The sequence below is a fragment of the Artemia franciscana genome, chromosome 2 (assembly GCF_032884065.1).
Source record: "Artemia franciscana chromosome 2, ASM3288406v1, whole genome shotgun sequence".
Taxonomy (NCBI): domain Eukaryota; kingdom Metazoa; phylum Arthropoda; class Branchiopoda; order Anostraca; family Artemiidae; genus Artemia; species Artemia franciscana.
The window spans coordinates 44,501,269-44,523,854 of record NC_088864.1 but is presented as its reverse complement, the minus strand read 5'-3'; the positions used below and the strand labels follow the sequence as shown (position 1 = coordinate 44,523,854).

The window sequence follows — 22,586 nt, the reverse complement described above, 5'->3', positions numbered from 1 at the left end:
CGATTTAAGCTTCCTAGATGAAAGTATGAGCAAAATGAATGAACTTTTAGAGCTTTTGTGAGTTCAAGGTGCTAGAATAGGTTTAAAAATTAATGTTAAGTAGACTAAGTCACTAAGGCTAGGAATAAGTGAAGATGAAAAGGTGACGTTGGGTAACGAAAAAATTTATCAGGCGGATAGCTTCACTTACCTTGGTAGTATTATTAGTAAAGACGGTGAAAGCAGTGAAGATGTTAAAAGTAGAATAGCCAAGGCTGAGGGTGTTTTTACACAGTTAAAAAAAAGGTTGGAAGAATAGGAAGATAAGTCTGTAGACCAAGATTAGAATTTTGGAAGCTACAGTGATGACAGTGGTCAATTATGGCTCTGAAGCATGGGCGCTCCGAAAAGCGGATAAAGATTTGCTAGACATTTGCCTGAGAAATTGCCTACGGATTATTCTGGGTACCCGGCTGACTGACCGTATTTCAAACAGTAGGCTGCACGAAAAGTTCGGTCCTATTCTACTCTCTAGGGCTATAATGTGAGAAAGGTTGAGATGGCTAGGGCACATTCTGCGGATGAAGGATGACAGATTGCCGGATATTGTCCTTTTCGGCCAACCGTCTAGGGCTAAACGGAAAGCAGGTCGTCCGTGGTTGGGGTGGGAGGAGGTCATAAAGAAAGATTTAAAGGAAATGGGAACTTCCTTTAGATAGATTTGGCTGCAGGAGGAGCAAACGTAGCTGTGTTGGCCTCAGGTGGTTTGATGCTGCGGTGAGTTTTTAGTAGTAGTAGTAGTAGTAAGTTGAACTCGTGCATGAGACGGTGAAGTTGAGGATATCATTGGCATATGAGACAAAAGGCATGGTGATGCTTTGAAGAATAGGAAAAGTGTTGGGCATTTACCCTTTGTTTCAAAAACGGAATTGTTAAGAGGGTAAGTGCAGTGACAGCCACCTGCTTGATTTCCTTACAAACAGAAATTTGTCCTTTAGCAACAGGAGGGCTATTGATGGGCTGAGAAATCGTGGTGAAAATATTAGCACTCTGGTACATATTTTTTAGCGGTTTGCAGGATTGAGCAACATTGTTCACAACTTAGTGGCATGAATAAGGGAATTGAAAGCACGCTTTACGGTGTTTCCTCCCTGGTTCTATAGAGAACTAGAGACATTTGTTTCAATTAGTTTATTAGGTACTGCTGCTGAAACATATACACATTCAATGCGTTGTTGAAACCCAAACTGGTGTGAAGGAGTGTGATAATTCTGCTCTAACTCATCAGTATATAATAATTTAGAAAGTTTGCAGAGTGTAGTAGAAACAGTAATAGGGTGGAAGAGAGCACATCAAACCTTTTGAAAGACAGTCCAGTGGAGGTTCCTTTGGGAGAGAGTCGAAGAAGGGTGAATTGCTCAATCATAGCACAACCACCCTTTTCTAGATGTAGAGCACTGGTACTTTGAAAATATTGGGGACTTATGCGGTGCGACTTGCAGCAGGACGTTTGGCTTTAGGCAGTAAAACTTCAACATTTTCTTTAGGGAAGTAGCAGTTTTCCAGAAAATAAAAAGTGTGATAACTTCCTGCAGAACAGATCGTCAAAAGATGATGAACTTCCAGTTCAGGCGGAGACTCGTGTGAGGTTAGCAGATAAATTGGGTACTGATATTTCGCGAGTTTTTGGTAAGCCATAAATAAAAAGAGTCCACTATCAATCTTGGGTTAATCGCTTTGGAATTTACGGGGATGGAGAGCAGCTGAAAATTCAACAGAATGGACTGTGCAGGGAATTTATGCACTGTGCAGTTTTGAGGTCGAATTTATGACAGTAATGCTGCGATGTTACGTAATGAAAATAATTAGTGGAAAATTCATATTTATTATAAATAAGTATTTATTTTATACAAATATCTGTATAACAAAAGGAAAATATCTTTAGGCTATGTTGGCAGTTTTGGCTTTGTGCTTTCTAATTCTATTGAATACACTTTAAAAGATAAATTTTTACCTGAACTGACTCATATTTTCTAGGACTTTGTTGACGGAGGGTTAGTTGAATATCTAGATGTCAACGAAGAGAATCTGTCACTAGTCGCCGTTTCAGAGTTTGAAGTGACTCCTTCTCATACTCACATGGAAATTGAACCTTATACTATATTAGGTGTCGTTGCTGGTCTCATTCCCTTCCCACATCATAATCAGTCCCCCAGAAATACTTACCAATGTGCCATGGGTAAACAAGCTATGGGTAAGTATCCTAAAAGAACAGTTTTTTTTTTTTTTGTTTGAAGTTTGCCAATAATTAATAATTTGTCACTAATTAGTAATAAAGTCAGCAGTAAGGGCATATAAGTCTGAGCATAATGGGGTGTTTTCTTTTGAAAATTTCTTTTGGGGAAAATATTAAAGATAAGCAAGTATACACGAAAAAAATAAAATTTACTTTATTATTCTTTTAAGAATACTCATCATTCAGAATTAAGTTTCCCATTTGCAGTGTATTGGTACCCCAAGCAGTTGTTGTACATCTGTAATAATATTGTAATTTGCTCTATGGTGGATGCAGAGCAAAACCGAATATGAGTTGGGAATTCCTCGGGCTTTACTAGGAAATGTTAGACGGCGTTAGCTCTTTGTTATATCCGTGACAATCAACTCCAACTTTCAATAATTTGCCATTTCTGCTCCAGGATCCGTTGTGTCGTGGTGTTATTAATTTACCTTTTATTATTATTCTCTTTACTATTTCATGTGTTTAAACTTAAATGGTTAGAAAATCGACTTGCTAGTGCTTTTTAATGCTTAAAAAAAATTGAAAACTATTTTGGGCCTATTACTCACTAACTATTCCTGTAACAATAGTAAATTTCTTTGTTTTTATTTAGTTTGTGGTATAAATACAAAAAATATGGAATTTGGAGTTAAAAATCGCTATTTATTACTACGACTGATTCATGTCTTGTTAAACCCTTAAATTCCCCAGGCTCTTTAACATCTCTCTTTCATCTCGGCGTTTTTTAAACTATCTCATTTGGGAACCTCCCACGAAACCTCAAGGCAAGTATATGCAAATATATTGGTTACATAACTAATAGACCTAGCCATCCACAATAAGAATAAATATAAAGAAACAGCTAAAAACAGAATGAATATAAAAATAAACACCAAAAACAGCATTGAAATAACAGAATCAAAAACTGTGTGATAAAAACCAATTTAAAGGAGCCTTAATATTATCAATCCAAGGAAACTCAGTTACGACTGAAAGGGAGACTTTATTGAAAGACGAGATGGAGTCCTTGTAATTACTTATGTCACTTCCATAATCTCGCTTTAGCCTGCTTTTAATGTTAAATTGCATACATTTTTTAGTGTTTTTGTCCTACAGGCTATAATTAGTTTTAGCTGGTTTTAATGTTAGAATGAATACGTTTTTTTTTTATTATTTCTTGTCCTACAGGCTATATGCTCTTTATCTAGCTTTTAATGTTAGAATGAATGCGTGTTTTTAGTTTTTTTTTTTTTTTTTGTCCTACAGGCTGTATGATCCTTGGAAGCTTTTAACGTTAGAATGAATATGCTTTTTTTTTTTTTTTTTTTTTTTTGTCCTGTAGGCTATAGGCTCTTTAGATAGCTTTTAATGGTACCAAATGAATGCGGTTTATTTGATAGTCAGTATTAAATTGTCAGTCTGTTTTGTTTTTTAATAGGGTTGTATTTGTGGATTGGAATTATAGCCATTAAGCCCCCAAGTTATCCAAGTTATGTCCCTCTAAAAATGCGTTTGACTTAATTATGGACTACGTGGGTGGTCTCAATGGCGTTGCATAATATTCTATTAAAATGCCCGAAATTTGGAAAGCTGCAAAAACTCAAGTTTTTTCGGCTGTATTTATTATAGGTATTAGAATTTCGGAGATCTAGCTGTCACTATTCACAGTAGGATCTCTTTTTGTCTATTAGATATGGGGAGTGTAAATTTGCAATGTTTATTTTGCAGATGATATTCTATTGCCTTTTAGTAATGGAATAATCTCTTAGCATTAGAGGTTCTTTGTGATTTTTTTCCATGCCTATTGTCTAGTAGGGACCGCTGCTAGCTATATAATAAAGTATCCCATGATCTAAATAGTTTTTTGTGCTTATTTTCGTAAATTTTTTTTCTTAAAATAGTTTTCGTAGATGCGATTGATGTTTTAACTCTGAAATCCGAAATTTGGCTTACTACGAGAATTCTGAATAAAAATTATAATTTTAAAAATTTAAATTGATAAATCAGTCTTTTGGGGGGTTTCATTCGTATTGTTTTCAAGTAGAACTTTTTAATTAACAGCCGGCAAAAAGAAATAATTAGAGAGAAAAAAATGATGATGAAATATTTATTACTTTAGACTGTTGAAGACTAGAACTTTCCAAGGTCAAACTCTGCAGATGCCGTGCAAAACCTGCAGATATTTATGAAATTCTCTTTTTAGGTGTAATAGGACTAAATCAAAGAATGCGGATCGATAGTCTACAGTATAATATAGTTTACCCTATGAAGCCAATGGTGAAATCAAGGACAATCGACTTGATAAATTTTGAACAGCTCCCTGCTGGACAGAACGCCATTGTTGCTGTCATGAGCTACTCTGGATATGACATTGAAGATGCCATTGTCTTAAACCAGGCATCTGTTGACAGAGGTATTTGTAATTACGAATAATAATACCTCTTGTTTGATTTATTATCTTTTTGTGAGGAGCAGAAGGTTGTGCATCATTCTTTATTTCTCCCTATCTTGAAGTGTATTCTCTTGTGCTACTAGCATTCGCTTATTGGAGTATGAATTTTGGAAAGTTGGGAAATCCAAAACGATTTAGACCTCCGTGCGCAGTCTCAGTAAGCATTATTTAAAGAAAAGAGAAAAGGATTAATAACTGATTATTTATGCTTCTAACTTTATATTTGGGATATGTATTAATTTGTAAATAAATTCATTTAGTAAACCAATAAATGTGAAATATTTTAGAAGTACTTTGACAAACGAAATTTTGTGTCGATGCGTACGAAAACCAAAATGAAAAACAATAGTAAAATTAGATTATAATTGGCTTTTTTTATTTAATGGCTAAAACTTGCACCTTCAAAATCCTTTCCTGTAAAATTCGTCTTTTTTAATTTTTTTGCCAGTATTTCTTGAGCCTGTGCCAAAAATTGCTATTAAGTTTGTCCTAATTCTGAAGAACCTATATTCACTGTGCTTCGGACACGCGAGATGAAAACGCTTCAAATCGCCGTTGGGTTGAACATGAATATCATGAAAACTGTTTCTCCTGAGCCCTTGTAGAATATACGTGATGCTTCTGAATGCATCTTGGTAAATGATAACGCACTTTTCGTTTTAGCTTTGTTCTTCAAGAATATATCTCGGCGTAGAGTACAAAGACAAAATGTTTTTGAGTGTATTTTGTGTCAAGTCTGTTAAAAAAAAGCTAGGTCTTCATAGAATAAGATGTAAGTTAAAATTCTAGTTTTGTTTCTTCTGATTATAAACATCAATCTTAAGACTTGAAATGGACAGTAATTATCCCATATGACAGAGTATCTCTGCTCTTAACGATAAAATCTACCTTTTACTAAGAATAATGTGAAAATTCCCATTTACAAACATGTTTTTTTTTTTCAACTGACGAGGGGACAAATATGTTGAAAGGTACTACCGTAAATGGCGTAACATCAGGTTTGTCTGTATATTAGGTAAATTGTCTTCTTTTTAGTTTAACATCGTTCTTTATTTTCATGTGAAAAAAATTCCAAATCTAAGAAAAATAAAAATTTTCAAATATTAATTGTGTTTATTCTTAATTTGCGATCGTTCGAAAGAGGAGACTTTCCAACAAAAGTAGGGAAATTTTAGCGTACAAATATACTTTCTGAAACTTTGAACCCCCCCCCCCCCCTTTCATTTACTCTTTCTGATATTCCCATCACACGCTGATGTGCAATTGCGCAGCAAAAATTACGATGTGTAATCGTTTTCAAGACCGTGTCCAGGGTTTTTATTCAGAGAGAGGAGGGGGGTACAAGAAAACTTCACAAAAACTGCCAGAAATTTGTTTTTTCCATTTTGTCACTTTTTCACAAGTCGGGCAAGATTGGGGGGAGGGGAACCTCCCTCGCGCGTGGATACAGCCTCGATAGTTGTATACAGATATTCCCACATACGAGTGAAATTTTCAAGTCATTGTTTGGAGTGACATATTCCACTTTGTAGAAGTACGCTACTGGAAGCTGAGAGTCCACCATTTGGTTGCCTTATTGCTTTATATTTGAAAAAACTGGCGATTTGTGACAAAGAATGGCTTAAAGCACTATTTTTATTTTGCTTGATGCTTTGGTTACTTAAAAAGGCCACTTCACCTCAAAATTTTTATTCCAATCAGCCCTCTCCCGGTTTTCCACGGTTAGCGACTTCATGCGGTCACCATTGGAAAAAAAAGTAACGAATATACTAAGCATGCATTCGTGAGTAATTGGACCGTCCTTATGGAGGAAATACGAAGTTTCGTATTTTTGTAAATAGTGGATGAAAGCTCCGTTTTTTGTTTCTTAGACATAGTGAATATGATTGATGGTGTGAGCTTTCTAGTAATTTTAAATTAGCTCTTTTCTTTTCCTTTTTTCTCCGTAAGTTTGGCCCTTTTGGTGCTGAAATTGCTGTTTTACGACACAAAATGGTCGAACGACACTTTGCTGTTGTGTAATCTCAGGTGTTATTTAAAAAAGGCAATAGAGTGCAAAAAAAAAATGAGATTTTATATTTGAAAGAGCTTCACACTGGTGTGAGAGACCGTACAGTAATTTTGAACATGGAGTTTGTTTACATAGCGATTTGATGGGTGTGATTTTTATTGATGTGCGATTGCTTCTTTGGGGTTCCCTCCTCCGTGCTCCGATATTAAGAGAACTTAATTATGTAAACAATTTTGTTCGTTGATGCTAATTTTGATCAAAAGTGAATGTTTTAATTGTTTTAAATATTAGATACTGAACTTACTCTTTTTACAGGATATGGAAGGTGTATAGTTTACAAAAATGAAGTGATACAACTTCGTAGCTATGATAAAGGACTGTGTGACAAAATTGACGGACCTCTTGTTGATAAAGTGACTAGAGAGCCTGATAGGAGACATGTTATACTCGGAAAAGATGGAATTGTCGAGCCTGGCTCTCGTATACAACAGGGAAATGTAAGCCCTTGTTAAGAACATAAAGAAATTTTTTGGTTATCGTCCTCCATCTTCGTCGAATTTAGTTGCTTGCTCAATCTGATTCTCTATTTAAAAATCATAATTTACAACTAGCTTTGCTCCATCATTCTTTTTCTTTTGCGGGAGGGCAGAGATTGGGTATCGTATGCAGGGTCTTCCATTTATTTTCTGGGCTCTAATTATCTCAATTGTAAATCCTTTAACTTAATTTTAAAATTGAATAACTAGATTATCCAATAACTATTTTTTTTTTTTTTTTTTTTTTTTTTTTTTTTTTTTTTTTGCCGAGTAGTATTGCTGACTAATGGCAGACAGAAAAATATGGGAAAAAACAAACAAGTTGTGACTCAAAGATTTTTTATTTGATACAAGAATGCAATTGAATTTGTTCTCCTCATGGTAAATATTGCCCCTTAATCACTCTAAGTCAATCCTAAGTGATTGACTTGGAGTGCTTAAGTGGAAAATACTAAAAAATTGCATTAATCATATCTTAATCACTTTACATTTCTATTTAACCTTTATCAGTGTTTCTTTCACATCAGTCAATTACGTCAAACAGTGTCTAAAAGTTTCTTTAAAAAGGAAGGGGATGGCTTTCTCCTTTTCTATTTTTAAAACGATAAATTTTTTTTAAGAATTTTTTTTTTTATTAAAAGTGTTGTCGGCCATTTTAACTCAAAACGGGACTTTCTGTTTTTTTCTATTTTAAAAAACGTTTTTTTTTCAGATTTATTTTTGATAAAAAGTGTTGCCAACCATAAAATATTTGTGATTTATATAGTGCAAAAAAAATCTCAAAATACTATCCAGCTTGTAGACTATTCGGCTAATCCACTATAGTGTGCTGTCCCTTTAAATATTGTATGAGAATTCCCTTTTATGTTTATTTAAAATTAAACCCAAAACGCCGAGTTACTGCAGTCGATAGCCTTTTTTATTTTTAAATTACTATTCCCGTCAAGTGAATTTCCGAATACAGTTGAAAATTTGTTGTTTAAGAAATAATTACAAATAACTACACGCACCTTAAATTGATTTTTAAGTAAAACAATCCAAATACCAGCCCAATTAATCAAAAAAAAAAACAGAAAAGAATTGCATTTCTCGTGGTACCATGCGCCACGACTTCTCTAAAAACCAACCGTTGCCTGTTCAACTCTAACTTTAAAAGAATTTAATTTTAAATAAATTTATACCAATGTATAAACGGAGATTAGTAATAATCCATGTCATGTTATTATTACTTGATATTTCTGTATAAAAAAAAATCATAATTAACTACGGAAATGAGTCCATCCTAGGGTTGCCGTCAATGTTAATTTCAATTAGAATTTATGGCAATGCCTCATACCTGATTTGATTTATGTCTCCTGTTTGGAACTCATTGGCGTAAGGAGTGATGTCTGCCTCCTCTGTCCACTTCGGTCCATGGTGATCGTTTGCGGCTCGTTCAGTCTGATGTTTGCCATCATCAGAAACTCGGACAGACTGTCAAACGATCGCTTCATTGGTCGGCCGCGGGGTCGCTTCGAGTAGGCTTTTTTAGGGGTCGAAGTGGTAGATCGTCTTAGCGGGTAGTTGTGAAGGCATTCGCACCAGGTGTCCAAACCATCGTAAGATGTGCTTGGCTGCTTCGGTAAAAATCTGAGATTGCTTAGTGAATGCCTCTTAGATAGCGTTTTATGGGACTTGATTTTTCTTTTCTAATGCCAAAGGATTTTGATGGGCACTACTTAGATAATTAATTTTTATCAGTATGGGTTGTATCTATTTATTTATCTTTTTTATGTATTAATTTTTATTATCTGTTACAAATACTAGTTGTGTTGATTACTGATAACCTTTGGTGTCTAAAATAATGAAATATTGACCCATTGTCTTTGATGTAATCTTTTTGCATCACTTTTCCAAAATATTATTGAAAAACCAGGTCCAAGGAGGAGGGAATAATGACAAATGGAGTAAGGGGCATTTAGGGATTAGGTATAAATGTTAGAAGAAAGAATTCACATGTGAATTCCTGTGTCATATAAAACTTGCATTAAGTCCCAAAACTTCAATAAAAAGAACGCTCAAAAAAACTGCTTGCATTCACGAGACTTGGATTGTCTTTCGTTTTGAAATTTGTTTATTATTCTTCAGTATAATTTCTTTTCATGGTATTTGTTTCTTTTGTATTATTGGCTTGTTATTCCTTTTCAACAGGTCATATTAACTTGATTATTTACTTTAAGGTGCTTGTGAACAAGAAGGTCCCTTTGGCCAGCTCCTTGAATTTATCCTTGTCTGAAGCCCATCTAGCGAGGTATCAAGATGTCCCAGTTTCGTAAGTATATTTTTTTTCTTTCATTTCAATTTCAGTCCAACTAGTAGGATGCAAAATGACAATGTAGTAACATTTCATAGAAATACATATAGATATATTTTTATTTCTTTGCAACTTGAAATCATCTAGAGAGCAAATATGTAGCAAATATTTGACTATAAGCTCAGCCAGAGTCGACCTAGCTCAAAATAGGTAACTGGAAAAATCCGGGGAAGGTAAGGAGGAAGGGTATGCGAAAGCAGGGGGTGGCTGGTCCCCAACCCCAACTATACTCCCTGGCTGAAGGACCTTGAAACAGAGATCAGCACTGCCGGTTTGGACTATAAGAGTCTAGTGTGATTTCCTTTTTTACCTTTACCTAGTTTTACTTGGCAGTGCTAAGGGAGCGAGCTTTGCTCGGGGTTTTTAGACATAAAAACTGTGTCTTCCCTATTTCCCCCTCCCCTGTGGAAATTCAATCCCCTCATACCCTGCTTCACACAAGAAAAACTTTCATGAATAACTTTTCTAGACTTTGTTGTATTTACATTTTTTTTTTTTTTTTTTTTTTTTTTTTGCTTCGTCAGTTTGCGAATTGATGCATACAAAAAAAAAACTCTCTGAACCATACAAAAAAAAACTAAAGTTCAGTCAAAAGTAACAATATTTTTAGTTTAATATCTTTCTAAGATCAGTCTCAAAGTTCAATTGACCTGTTTTGTTCACCTGCAAAGTTCAGTTGACCCACCAAGTGGCTAATTAATTAAAAAATTGTCAATCGCTACATACGAATTTGATACTAATAGGAGATCTAATACGATACAAACCCAGGCTGGGACGCTTAAGAATAGTGATATCGTCATCGATAATTACTCGCCCAACTGTTAAACTTTATTTTGATATTTTTGTTTTCTTCTTCTTGAATTTCCAGATTAGCGAAGGTTTAAAAGAAATATATTAAGTTCGATGGGATGGAAATTTGATGCTCGTAAAGGCGTAACCTAATTTGACCGGTTTTTATGGCACTTGGTATTAGCGATCGCAAATTCTGTCGGTATGTCTGTCTGTCATGGTTTTGCTACTTTAGGCACTTCCAGGTAAGCTAGGACGGTGAAATTTGGCAGGCCTATCAGGACCCAGACCAGATTAAATTAAAAATTGTCGTTTCCTCGATTCGACCATCTGGGGGGGACGGTTAAATCGAAAAAATTAGAAAAATGGGGTATTTTTAACTTACGAATGGGTGATCGGATCTCAATGAAAATTGATGTTTGGAAGGATATCGTGTCTTGGAGCTCTTATTTTAAATCCCGACTGGATCTGGTGACATTGGGGGGAGTTGGGGGGGGGGGGGAACCTAAAATCGTGGAAAACGGTTAGAGTGGAGGGATCGGGATGAAACATGGTTGGAAAAATAAGCACAAGTCCTAGATACGTGATTGATATAACCGTAACGCATCCGCTCTTTTTGGGGGAGTTGGGGGGGGGGGGTTAATTCTGAAAAATTTGAAAAAATGGGTTATTTTTAACTTACGGAGGAGTGATTGGATCTGAATGAAATTTGATGTTTGGAAGGATGTCTTGTCTCAGAACCTCTTATTTTAAATTCCGACCGGACTTGGTGATTGACTACGTGATTGACATAACTAGAACGGATCCGCTGTCTTTGGGGGAGTTGAGGGGAGGATTAATTCTGAAAAATTGGAAAAAATGAGGTATTTTTAACTTACGAAGGAGTTATTATTAATGAAATTTCATATTTAGAAGGACCTCGTAACTCATATTTCTTATTTTAAATCCGCACCGGATCCAGTGTCATTGGGGGGGGGAATCTTGGAAAACGCTTAAAGTGGAGAGATCGGGATGAAACTTGGTGGGAAGAATAAGCAAAAGTCCAAGATACATGACTGACATAACCAGACCAGATCCGCTCTATTTGGTGGAGTTTGGGGGGGGGGGTGGAGGGGGGTAATTCAGAAAATTAGAAAACAATTAGGTATTTGTAACTTACGAACCGGTTATCAGATCTTACTGAAATATGATATTTAGAAGGGTCTTTTGCTTTAGAACTCTCATTTTAAATCCTGACCAGATCCGGTGACATTGGGGGGAGTTGGAGGGGGAAACCGGAATTCTTGGAAAACGTGAAAATCGAGGTATCTTACGAATGGGATCTTACGAATTACGATCGGATCTTAATGAAACTTGATATATAGAAGAAACTCATGTCTCAGATGCTCCATTTTCAATTCGAATCGGATCCGGAGACATAGAGGGTAAATGACGACTTATACTTATTGACGACATGACTGCCTGTCCGTGGGTTATTCTTTATGGTTGATTGTGTATGGCTATGCTGTTTGACCTATGGGATTGTATGGATGAGTAGGGTTAAGGCCTCATTCAAGTGCTGGTCTATATTAGTCACTAATTTCAGAAAAGTCTTCTTTTTCTCCTTCTGTCTTTTTTTTTTTTTTTTTTTTTTTTTTTTTTTTTTTTTTTTTTTTTTTTTTTTTTTTTTTTTTTTAATGTATTTGTGCTGTTGCATTGGTGATTTCTCTTTTCGTTATATATATATATATATATATATATATATATATATATATATATATATATATATATATATATATATATATATATATAATATAATATATATATATATATATATATATATATATATATATATATATATATATATATATATATATATATATATTCTTAGGAAACTCTCGTGCTTTCTTCTCTTTACTCACTTGGGCTCTTCATTTATTAGCTTTACTTCTTTTCTTTCTTGTTTCTTGCTGTTTGCATGTGATTGAGCTAAAACTGGCGCGTATGAGTTTTTATTCGAAAACGAAATGCAAATGTTGCAGCAGAATTAGTCTTGGACGTCTCGTTTTGTTGGTGGTACTAGGCCAGTTGCTGGTGAAAGTCGACATTTTTTTTTTTTTTTTTTTTTTATAAAAAAACAACTGCCATTCGTCTAACTTTTTTCTAGAAAATTTTCTTTGCGATTAGGGACAAAGCCGTACTATGAGCATTCAGGTACTGTATAACAAATTTTAATAATAGCCAACTCTCCTACTTTATTTCGTTAAGTGGAACGTCATGCTGTCCAATAAAAACATATTTTAATTGGGTTTCCTCATCCTCCATTAATGCGGTCTGAGTTCGATACTCTGATAGCTTCTAACGTGATCTGGAATACGCTTCCAGAGTCTGCACGAAGCTGCCAATCGTTCGGCATCTTAAAGAGAATATTAGGAAATTTCTAACCAATACTTGAGTTTTTTTCTGGTTTTCCCTGGTGTTGATGTATGCATTGGGCTAATAATGGGATACTATCCTGCATTGCTTGTGATGTTAGGGATTCTTGAGATAAGTGCGCTTTGTATTTTTGTGTTTAGTATGTTGCATTTCTTTTTTCTTTGGTATTTTGTCTCTCCTGTTGTTTCCCGGGCAGCTTACATGTAAACAAATTCCAAAAAGAAATCTAATTTCAGATGCCAGGTGAGCTAGAAAACGCGTGGTCTTGCTGCACGATCGAAAAGAAGAAGATTAAGCCTCGTGGGGAGACCATATCAAAGTTTATTTTTTGAGCTGTGAATTTTTTTTTTTTTAGGTCATTTTTTAATTCAATATTCACATCAGTTGTGCTTTGCAGGTATAAGCACGATGTTGAGTCTTTTGCAGAACAAGTGTTGTTATCATCAAATAAAGAGTCAAGTATGCTAGTCAAAATAAGTTTACGTCAGGTTAGAAGACCAGAACTTGGGGACAAATTCAGCTCCAGACACGGACAAAAGGGTGTCACTGGTTAGTACTAATAATGCATCGTTGCTTTTATGGGGATCAATGAGAATTGTGTAGGAATAACCAGTAGTTAGCTCCTTTCTATCCCTTCCCGTGTTTAATCAGTAGTTAGCTTCTTCCCATCCCTTCCCATTTTTAATCAATTGCTAGCCCAAAAAGTAACTTCTAAAAGAAAAGAAAAAATATGCTATTTTCTCGCGAGTCTGCCACTTCCCTCTGTGTTTCAACATATGATTTTGATAATAAAAAAGAAAGTGAAGAGTGAAAATGATAGTTTGTCTTATTTACCTAATTGATAACCATTTTATTGTGCCAATGCGATAGTCTTTATAAAACAAAGGACACTGCAAGTTGTTGTGGAATTTTTTATTTAAATCAAACATTCAACATAATAAATAAACCACCAAGAAGCAGAGCTTGTCGATGAGGTGGGAAATGCTTCGTTAACGTAATAAAAAAATAGGAAAGAGCGAGAAATAGCTCCTTGCTGTTGTCCAAACGCGAAACCTGAGTTTTAGCGAAACGGAAAACCAACAGAACTAAAACTCAAATTCTGAATGTAATAAATCTCTAACGTTTTTCTTGGCCAAATTAATAAGACTTTTCGTTTCATCATCAAAATTATTCCGAGCTTTAACCCCATTATGAATAAAAGAAAATTCTGAATGCACTTAGCTTTTTTGTGTTTTCTTTGCTATTGTAAAAATAGCTTAATTTAGCGCTCATTTTTTAGTGCTACGATACCTGTTTACATAAATGGATGCGAAAACACAATCTGGACTGCCATCAAACAGTTCGTGGTAACGAACTGTAGTAAGGAGCGACCCGGCTCAATAGTAACCAAAACTCTGAAAAACAGAATTTTGATACCAATAGCTGCATCAAAAGAATCGCATTTTAATGCTGATTTTAAATATATAAGTTTCATCAAGTTTAGTCTTACCCATCAAAAGTTACTAGCCTGAGAAAATCTGCCCTATTTTAGAAAATAGGGTGAAACACCCCCTAAAAGTCATAGAATCTTAATGAAAATCACACCATCAGATTCAGCGTATCAGAGAACCCTATTGTACAAGTTCCAAGATCCTATCTACAAAAATGTTGAATTTTGTATTTTTTGCCAGAAGACAAATCACGGATGCGTGTTTATTTGTTTGTTGTTTTTTTTTTCCAGGGGTGATTGTATCGACCCAGTGGTCCTAGAATTTTGAGAGACGGCTCATTCGAATGGAAATGAAAAGTTCTAGTGACCTTTTTAAGTGACCAAAAAAATCGGAGGGCACCTAGGACCCCTCCCACGCTCATTTTTTTCCCAAAGTAGTCGGATCAAAATTCTGAGATAGCCATTTATTCAGCATAGTCGAAAAACCTTATAACTATGTCTTTGGGGACGACTTACTCCCCCACAGTCCCCGTGGGAGGGGCTGCAAGTTGCAAATTTTGACCAGTGTTTGGATATATTAATGGTTATTGGGAAATGTAGAGACGTTTTCAGGGGGATTTTTGGTTGGGAGGGGGAGGGTTGAGAAGAGGGGGCTATGTGGGGGAAATTTTCCATGGAGGAATTTGTCATGGGGGAAGAAGATTTCCATAAAGGGGGCGCAGCATTTTCTAGCATTATTTAAAAAAACAATGAGAAAATAAATATGAAAAAGTTTTTTTCAACTGGAAGTATGGAGTAGCATTAAAACTTAAAACGAACAGAAAATATTACGCATATAAGGGATTCACCTCCTCCTAATACCTCACTCTTTACGCTAAAGGATTTTTAGTAATTTCAACTAAATTTAAGCTTTAATGCAAAGAGTTATTGACGAGGTATTGACGAGTGGGCGAACCTTCTCATATACGTAATAAAACATACGAACATAGAAGTTTGTTACGTAAGCTAATTCGTAAGTTACGTATATCTTTTACTAATGAAAACGTTCGTAAAAACTAAAAGTTCTAGTTGCTTTTTTAAGTACCCAAAAATTGGAGAGCAACTGGGCCTCCTTCCCCTCCTTTTTTCGCAAAATCATTCGATCAAAACTTTGGGAAAGCCATTTAGCCAAATAAATAAATATGCAAATTTCGCTTTAATTATTCATCTGCGGAGAGCCGAAATCAAAACATGGATTAACTAAAAAAACGTTCAGAAATTAAATAAAAAAAACAAGTTTTTTTTAACTGAAAGTAAGGAGCGACATTAAAACTTAAAACGAACAGAAATTACCCCGTATATGAAAGGACTGCTCCTTCTTCAACGCCTTGCTCTTTGCACTAAACTTTGACTCTTTCTCTCAACTCTACTTTTTAAAACAGTAAAAACTTTAGCGTAAAGAGCAGGGCGTTGAAGAAGGAGCAGTCCCTTTCATATACGGGGTAATTTCTGTTCGTTTTAAGTTTTAATGTCGCTCCTTACTTTCAGTTAAAAAAACTTGTTTTTTTTTATTTAATTTAGATTAGGAAGTAAATGGAACGTTTGAATTTCCGGCTTGAAATGTATTCGAGTCTTATTTTAGGGTGTGTATTTTTTTGAAAATATATAATCGCTGGGTATTAGAAGTTTAGACATTTAAGTTTTTTATGTATTTCTTTAAAACAAAAAATAGCCGTTTGTTTCTTGTAGGAATGCAACTATTTTGCGATTGACAAAGACTTTGTCTAGAATCAATGGTAATAGGGCTGTTTTAAGACTTCCGGATATTTCATGTTGAATGTATTTGTTGAGATTCTTCGGTTTAAGCTCTTGTGTTAAGGTGTCACTGCGCCATTATATTTTTGTGTTTTTTGTGAGATTGTCTCCTGTTGTGTATTTCACCTGGTTTTTCTGATTTTTTTAATTTATTTGAAAATCAAGGTGAAATGTCCAATAAAGAAAATGAAGCAACTTAAGAACAGGCAACATTCAGTGACGTTAATGGGGGAGGGGCAAAGCCCCCTTCTAGATAATGAAAAGTTCCTTCTTATTGAATATTTTCATTGAAACATTTTTATACAAAAAATTGTGATTAGAAATATTTAAAAAAGAAAAATTTGCACACGCCCCCCCCCCCCCAAAAAAAAGAGAAAAGAAATCGTGAATTGACGCTATTGAAAACATTATGAATACTATTGTTTTGTCTTATGCGATTTGACGTGGCTTGAATAGGATATGAAAATACGAAAGCTCCCACATTCTAAACTTAGTTCTTGGTTTTACGAATGTTTTCTCATTTTCATAATAAAGTGTTATTTTTCATTCAGATTTACTGATTATGAGGTGAAAGAAAAATCAGACAAGTCCTTTTTGCACAGTTTTATTAGAACACTTTTTTATCAAATTCCCCGGAAGTGTTCCGTCAGTTTCCCACCTCCTCTGAACTTGCACTATAATAATAATAATACGGTCCGTGATTCTTTTCTTTGTTAGATTGCTTTTTTTTTATATTTACAATTTTTATGCTAGCAGAAGCGTTTTTTTTTTATTCATTTTTTGTTCTTTTAATTCTAGATGATATTTTGCTATATTGCTTTTTCAATCAAATTGTATTCATTAGTTTGTAGTTTGGATATTGGAATTTATTCAGTTAATATTTTATAGCCATTATAGTTCCTCAAGAGAATATGCCATTTAGTTGCTATGGAGTTGTTCCTGATATGATCATGAATCCTCATGGTTTTCCTTCTCGAATGACCGTTGCGAAGCTGATTGAACTGCTTGCTGGAAAGGCCGGCCTGCTTGACGGAAAACAGCACTATGGTACCTGTTTCGGAGGATCCAAGGTAAGTGAACTTTAGTGCATAAAATATGGTAAGTATACATATCTAATCTGGCGGAATAGTAATGGATATTTTGGGGTAGTGAAACTATGTTAAAATTAATGTTTAACAAATCGAGCAGTCGTTTTTTTTTCTTCATGTCTCTTCAATTCTGCTTATCTTGTCTCCAAAAATGAATATTATTTTCAATGAGGCTATTTTTAGGCGGTTTTTTTTTTGACAGTCCTTTTTTTTTACCGAGGATTTGACAGTCCTCGTAGTAGACCTGCTTGGTAGTTTTCAGGTATATGCTTGAATTTACGGGTAGTATTTGAAACTTTGAGCAGTGATTTCATTTTGAATAGTTCCATGTATTGCTGCTACCATTACTAGAAACTTGTCGTAGCGGTAAGCCATCTGAGGCCATCACCTTGGCAAGCAGTTCCTCTCCATTTCACTGTACTCTAGAGATAATTTTTGAAGCTGAATACTTATGTGAATAAAACTTGTCTTTGTCAAGTTTTATGCGTTTACGGCCCCAAAAGACTGAAATTCGGCAAAAAAAAAATCGGGTGATGTATAAACTATTTAGATAATGTAAAGGGTTTTTTATTTTGACAATGCTTGGTATCTAAAAAGGTGAGTATTTTTAATGCAGCCGTTGTGGTAAATTTTCATTAAAGGAGTAAAGATAATAATATAGTGATTAAGAGGTGAGCATCCTACTTTCAGGGAAGAGCGGAGAATTACCTCTGATTTTCAAATGATACTCCTGAGAATGCTAAACAATTTGGATCTACGTGGCAAAAGTAGTTGAAAATTTTTTGGAGGCTACTTGGCTTTTGCACTCAGGTTGAAATGCTTTTAGTTTAATCTTCAAGTGCTAATAAACTTCTATAAGAGCATTATTCCGTAAACGATATTGGGCCGATTTCAGTCCTTTTCATTTTAAGTTTCAAATGTGTGAAATTTCATGCGAGTCACTATTAGAAAAAATGAGACTACTCGTTGTCTGTGAAGGGAGGGTGAGGGGTGTGCGCCTCCCTAAATATTGAAGACTTACGTAGGTTTTGATGATGTAGAACTTGATGGGTACAACTTTTGGTTAACACGTGCTTCTGCGACTTATGCAAACTAGGCAGCTAGTATCGGATTTTAATGCTAATTTCCTTCAAAGTTTGAAGGCCTAGAAATTTTGATAAGGACATACAACAAACATCTTAAGATAAAATTGTTTTTCCCATAGATCTAAAAAGTAATGCCTTATGGGAATAACCATGAAGGTTTCTTAATTTCTTTTAAAACTGTCTTAACTCTTTTTAGATTCTTCACTTTTGTTTACCATGACATTCACAGTGCAATATTTGTCGAAAGGCATTGTAGTAATGAGCAACTAACAAAGTAAAAGAACAGATAGAATATGGAAAACAGCAAGAAATTAAAAATTTCTCCTTTTGTGTCCATGAATGCTGTGGTATAGTGTTTATTTATCTTTTTCTGAAGTGGATTCAGTTTGACTTTCATAAACTTATATTTAAATCACAGGTAAAAGATGTAAGTGATGACTTGATACGCCACGGCTACAACTATCTTGGGAAAGAAGTTCTGACTTGTGGTTTAACTGGCGAACCCTTAACTGGCTATATTTATTTTGGACCTGTTTATTATCAAAAATTGAAGCACATGGTTCAAGATAAAATGCATGCTCGAAGTTCTGGTCCTGTGAAACCACTGACCCGTCAACCAGTCGAAGGTAGAGCTAAAGAAGGAGGACTACGTGTTGGTGAAATGGAACGTGATTGTCTCATTGCTTATGGCTCCACGTGAGTATTAGCTAGGATATATTTAAGTACTATTTTACCAGGGAAAGGGATTTCTTAGTATTTACTCATTTGGTTTAGCATAAGAAATACTCTCAAGTGTATTTTAGTATGGGCTTGATCGAAACGAATTTTTCTAAAGAAATTTTGGTATTTCTTTTAGATAGGTATTCAAGGGTGTTTTTTCCTTTCTATCTTTGTTTTGATAAATTTTTCGGATTTTTTTTAGAAACTATACAGATACATTCATTTTTTTATCATAAATACCAGATACAGTTCTAATAGTAATATCGCTGGGAGTGTTTTTTTTACGCATTTTCATGGGAAGCTTATGACAATTTTGCTCCCAATGTAATATACCAGCCAGAGAGCTGTGATAGAAATATTGGTTTTTCATATTTGCTTATCAAATTTGCCGCTTTGAGCTTAGGTTTAGAGCAGGGATTCAGTCAAATCAAGTTTCTTTTTAAAATTATTTAATAATATTTTATTATCTAAATGATTCGCCGAAATAATTCGCGCTGGTGAAATGAAACGAGATTGTCTTATTTCTTATGATTCAACGTGAGTATTAGTTATGGCATATTTAATTACTCTTTTATCTGTAGAAAGAATTTCTGACCCCGTATTCGATATAATTATTGTAATTGATTTTTACAACTTTTTTTTGCGTTCAATAGCCAGTTAAATTTTGGAATTGCGTTCAAAACTACTTATTACAATGGATTATTTGCTTCTTGTTCTTCAGAGCTCAATAAGCTGTAATTCGTCCTTTTACAGATTAAACAAAGAGAAAGAACTTTTTTACAATGAAAATAAAAAGTAACAATAAAACTTAAAACGAACAAAAATAATTCCATATATGAGGGGGGCCATAAAATCGGATATCTGGGGAAAAATGGGGACATGTTTCCTTCCAATCTTTTTGTTCACTTAAAAAGGGCACTATAATTTTGATGTCCATTCGAATGAGCTCTCTCTCGACCTTCTAGGACCTTTGGTTCGATGCGATCGCCCCTGGGGATAAATAGTAATAATTATAATAATAAATAAATACGCATTTGTGATCTTTCTTTTGGCCAAAAATACAAACTGCACATTTTTGTAGATATGAGCTTGAAACCTCTACAGTAGGTTTCTATAATATTTTCAATCTTGTTGTGTGATTTTCATTGAGATTGCTTGAATTTTTGGGAGTGTTTTCCCCCTTTTCAAAAGTGAATTTTCTCTGGCTCATAGCTTTTGATGGGTAAAATTAAACTTAGTCAACTTTATATATTTGTAATCGGCATAAAAAGCTAATTCTTTTAATATTGCTATTTTTTATTAAACTTCTATTTTTTAGAATTTTGGTTACTATTTGGCCGAATCTCTCCTTACTTACAGTTCTAGATTCTGTCGTTTTTTTGTTTTTTTTTTTGTTGTTGCTGTTGTTTTTTTTTTTTTAAGAAATCCATTTTGATTTTCAAATTTTTGGTTTGAATTTTTGATTTTTTGGTTTGCGCTTCTTCAATAAGTTGTTGCAATTAATCGCAATAAATTGTTAGTAAGCTCTGTTGAACATGGGGCTGGTATTTGCTGATTTGGTTGAGTATAAAAAATTCGCTTGAGTGTATTTTGATATGGGCTTGGTCAAATGGCTTTCAAAAAAATTATTGGTGATGTTTTCGTATAGATAGATATTCAAGGTTTTTTTTTCTCTTTTAGAGGAATTTTTCAGGGAAAAAATCTTTTGAAATCGTATATACCATTACCAGGTAGTCCTAAGAACTTAATCACTGTTTTTTCTTTTATTCTTATTATTTCTTTTAATTTGAATTTTCGGTTTGAGAAATTTCGCTTTCGATATAATATACCTACTAGAGAGTTTTAAGAATATCGCTTGTCGTATTCGCTTGATAAATTTGCAGCTTTAGTTCTGAGCTTAGCTTTAGAACGTAGATTTATTAAAATTAACTTTAGCTTAAACATGGTCTAATATTCTTTGTTTATTTAAAAAGATTCACTGAATTATGCTATTTAATCACTCATAATAAAGACAATAACTGGAAATGATGATATAATGGGGATCAAAATTATTTCTGTAATGATTTATAATGAGGTGATTGTCTAAAACCGATAAAATAAAGAAGAAAAACATGTAAAGGTTAGTAGAAAATTTGATCAAAGCATCATCCAATCGATCTGAGACCATTGTTTTAGCTCAGAAAAAGTGGAATATATGAATTTACTCTGAATGGTTGTGTTGGTTTTTTTCTCTTTTTTTTTTTCTACTGTACACTTAAACGCCTTAGTTTTAATTTAAACTTTTCAATAAAATTTTGATTTTTCATCTTTCGTTTTTACACTTTTAATGTTTTTGCCCCTTCTGCCTTTTTTCTATTTCTTGAATGACTGAGTCGTCGTGAGTAGAGCCTGAGCTGTCGTTTGTAGTTGATTGTATTTAATTCTCGTTGATATTACTATTTGCGTATCCTGAGCTGGCGCAGTGGGTTTGACCTGAGCTAGGTAGTACGGGTCTCAGAGCTCAAACCCAGCTGTAACAACATACTACGGGCTGACGTAAGGACCTTATTAGCCAACAAGCGTCGTTAATCAGTTACTATTTGCCGTGTCTGGCCAGCATTGTTCTCGCAAATCATCTCCCTATTTCCCTTGTAGGAATTTATTGAAGGAACGTTTGATGATCTCCGCTGATGCCTTCAATGTTTTCATCTGTTCGAATTGCGGTTACCTTTCTCACAAGAAACTCTGCTGGACCTGTAAAACTAGTAAGCATCTCACAGAAACTACAATGCCCTATGCCTGCAAGTTGCTTTTGCAAGAACTTCAGTCTATGAATATTACCCCTCAGATCCGAATTGGGGGCTCCAACACTGTGGCAAATGCAACAGCCAAATCAGGCTTGAAAAGCTAGGTTTCCTATTTGTTTTTAAAAGTTTTATATTGCTTATATATAAATGAAGTCTTTCATATGTTGGATATATGTTCTATTACTTTTCTGTTGCTAAGGAAAATTAGGTATCCCTTCATTAAGAGCTTTTTTGCCGTTGATGTCAAGGCTAATTGTAGCTCAGTAAACTTCTTGTTATCGACTGAATTTGACAGACGTGCCAATTTTCGGTACAGAATTAAGTTGGGAGTGAATTTGCACTTAAAAGAGAATGTTTATTCCAAAAAATTGTCTAATTCAAGATTCGAGTCTTGGTTACCATAACCAAAGTGATAAGGTACTCACAGTTTAAAGATACGCACTAGAAGTTTTTAGCATAAGTAAATTTATCAGTTTCAGAAAAGGGATGAAACAATAAACCAAAATTACCCGGTATTGATTAGCATTGTATCATTAGATTCTGGATGATCAAGAACCTCCTAGAAATGCGAAGTTTCATATTTTATTGTGTCATAGAGCTGATTTGTAGACCACCTCCCGTGCAATTTTTCTTGCACAGGGGACTTCATAGCCAAGCATGGTGTCACGTCAAAATTTTAAGGAAGCAATTTTAATCATAAATGTCGAAATGAGAAAAAAAATATATCTCTGAAGGTAGTATGACCCATGCAGACTCTAGCAGTGGCCCATAACTGTGAAAGTTGCTCGTTTTCAGTAAAATGATTTATAAATAAATAATCAAGTAAAGGTTGGATTGTTAAAAATTGTTAAAATGAGTATCTTATGGATAT

The 22,586-nt window shown here is 34.5% G+C and overlaps 1 protein-coding gene across 1 annotated transcript in view; it reads left to right on the top strand.

Moving 5' to 3' along the window:
• LOC136042476 (DNA-directed RNA polymerase III subunit RPC2-like) overlaps positions 1-21,884 on the top strand; it is an 85,201-nt gene extending 63,317 nt beyond the window's left edge. Inside the window, exons 11-18 of the mRNA XM_065727435.1 lie at positions 2,017-2,233; positions 4,461-4,670; positions 7,036-7,217; positions 9,476-9,567; positions 13,211-13,362; positions 16,925-17,106; positions 18,628-18,905; positions 21,564-21,884. Coding sequence (XP_065583507.1) covers positions 2,017-2,233; positions 4,461-4,670; positions 7,036-7,217; positions 9,476-9,567; positions 13,211-13,362; positions 16,925-17,106; positions 18,628-18,905; positions 21,564-21,819 — 1,569 coding nt within the window. The 3' untranslated portion in view covers positions 21,820-21,884. The remainder of the gene's footprint in view (positions 1-2,016; positions 2,234-4,460; positions 4,671-7,035; positions 7,218-9,475; positions 9,568-13,210; positions 13,363-16,924; positions 17,107-18,627; positions 18,906-21,563) is intronic.
• The last annotated feature ends 702 nt before the right edge of the window (positions 21,885-22,586 follow it).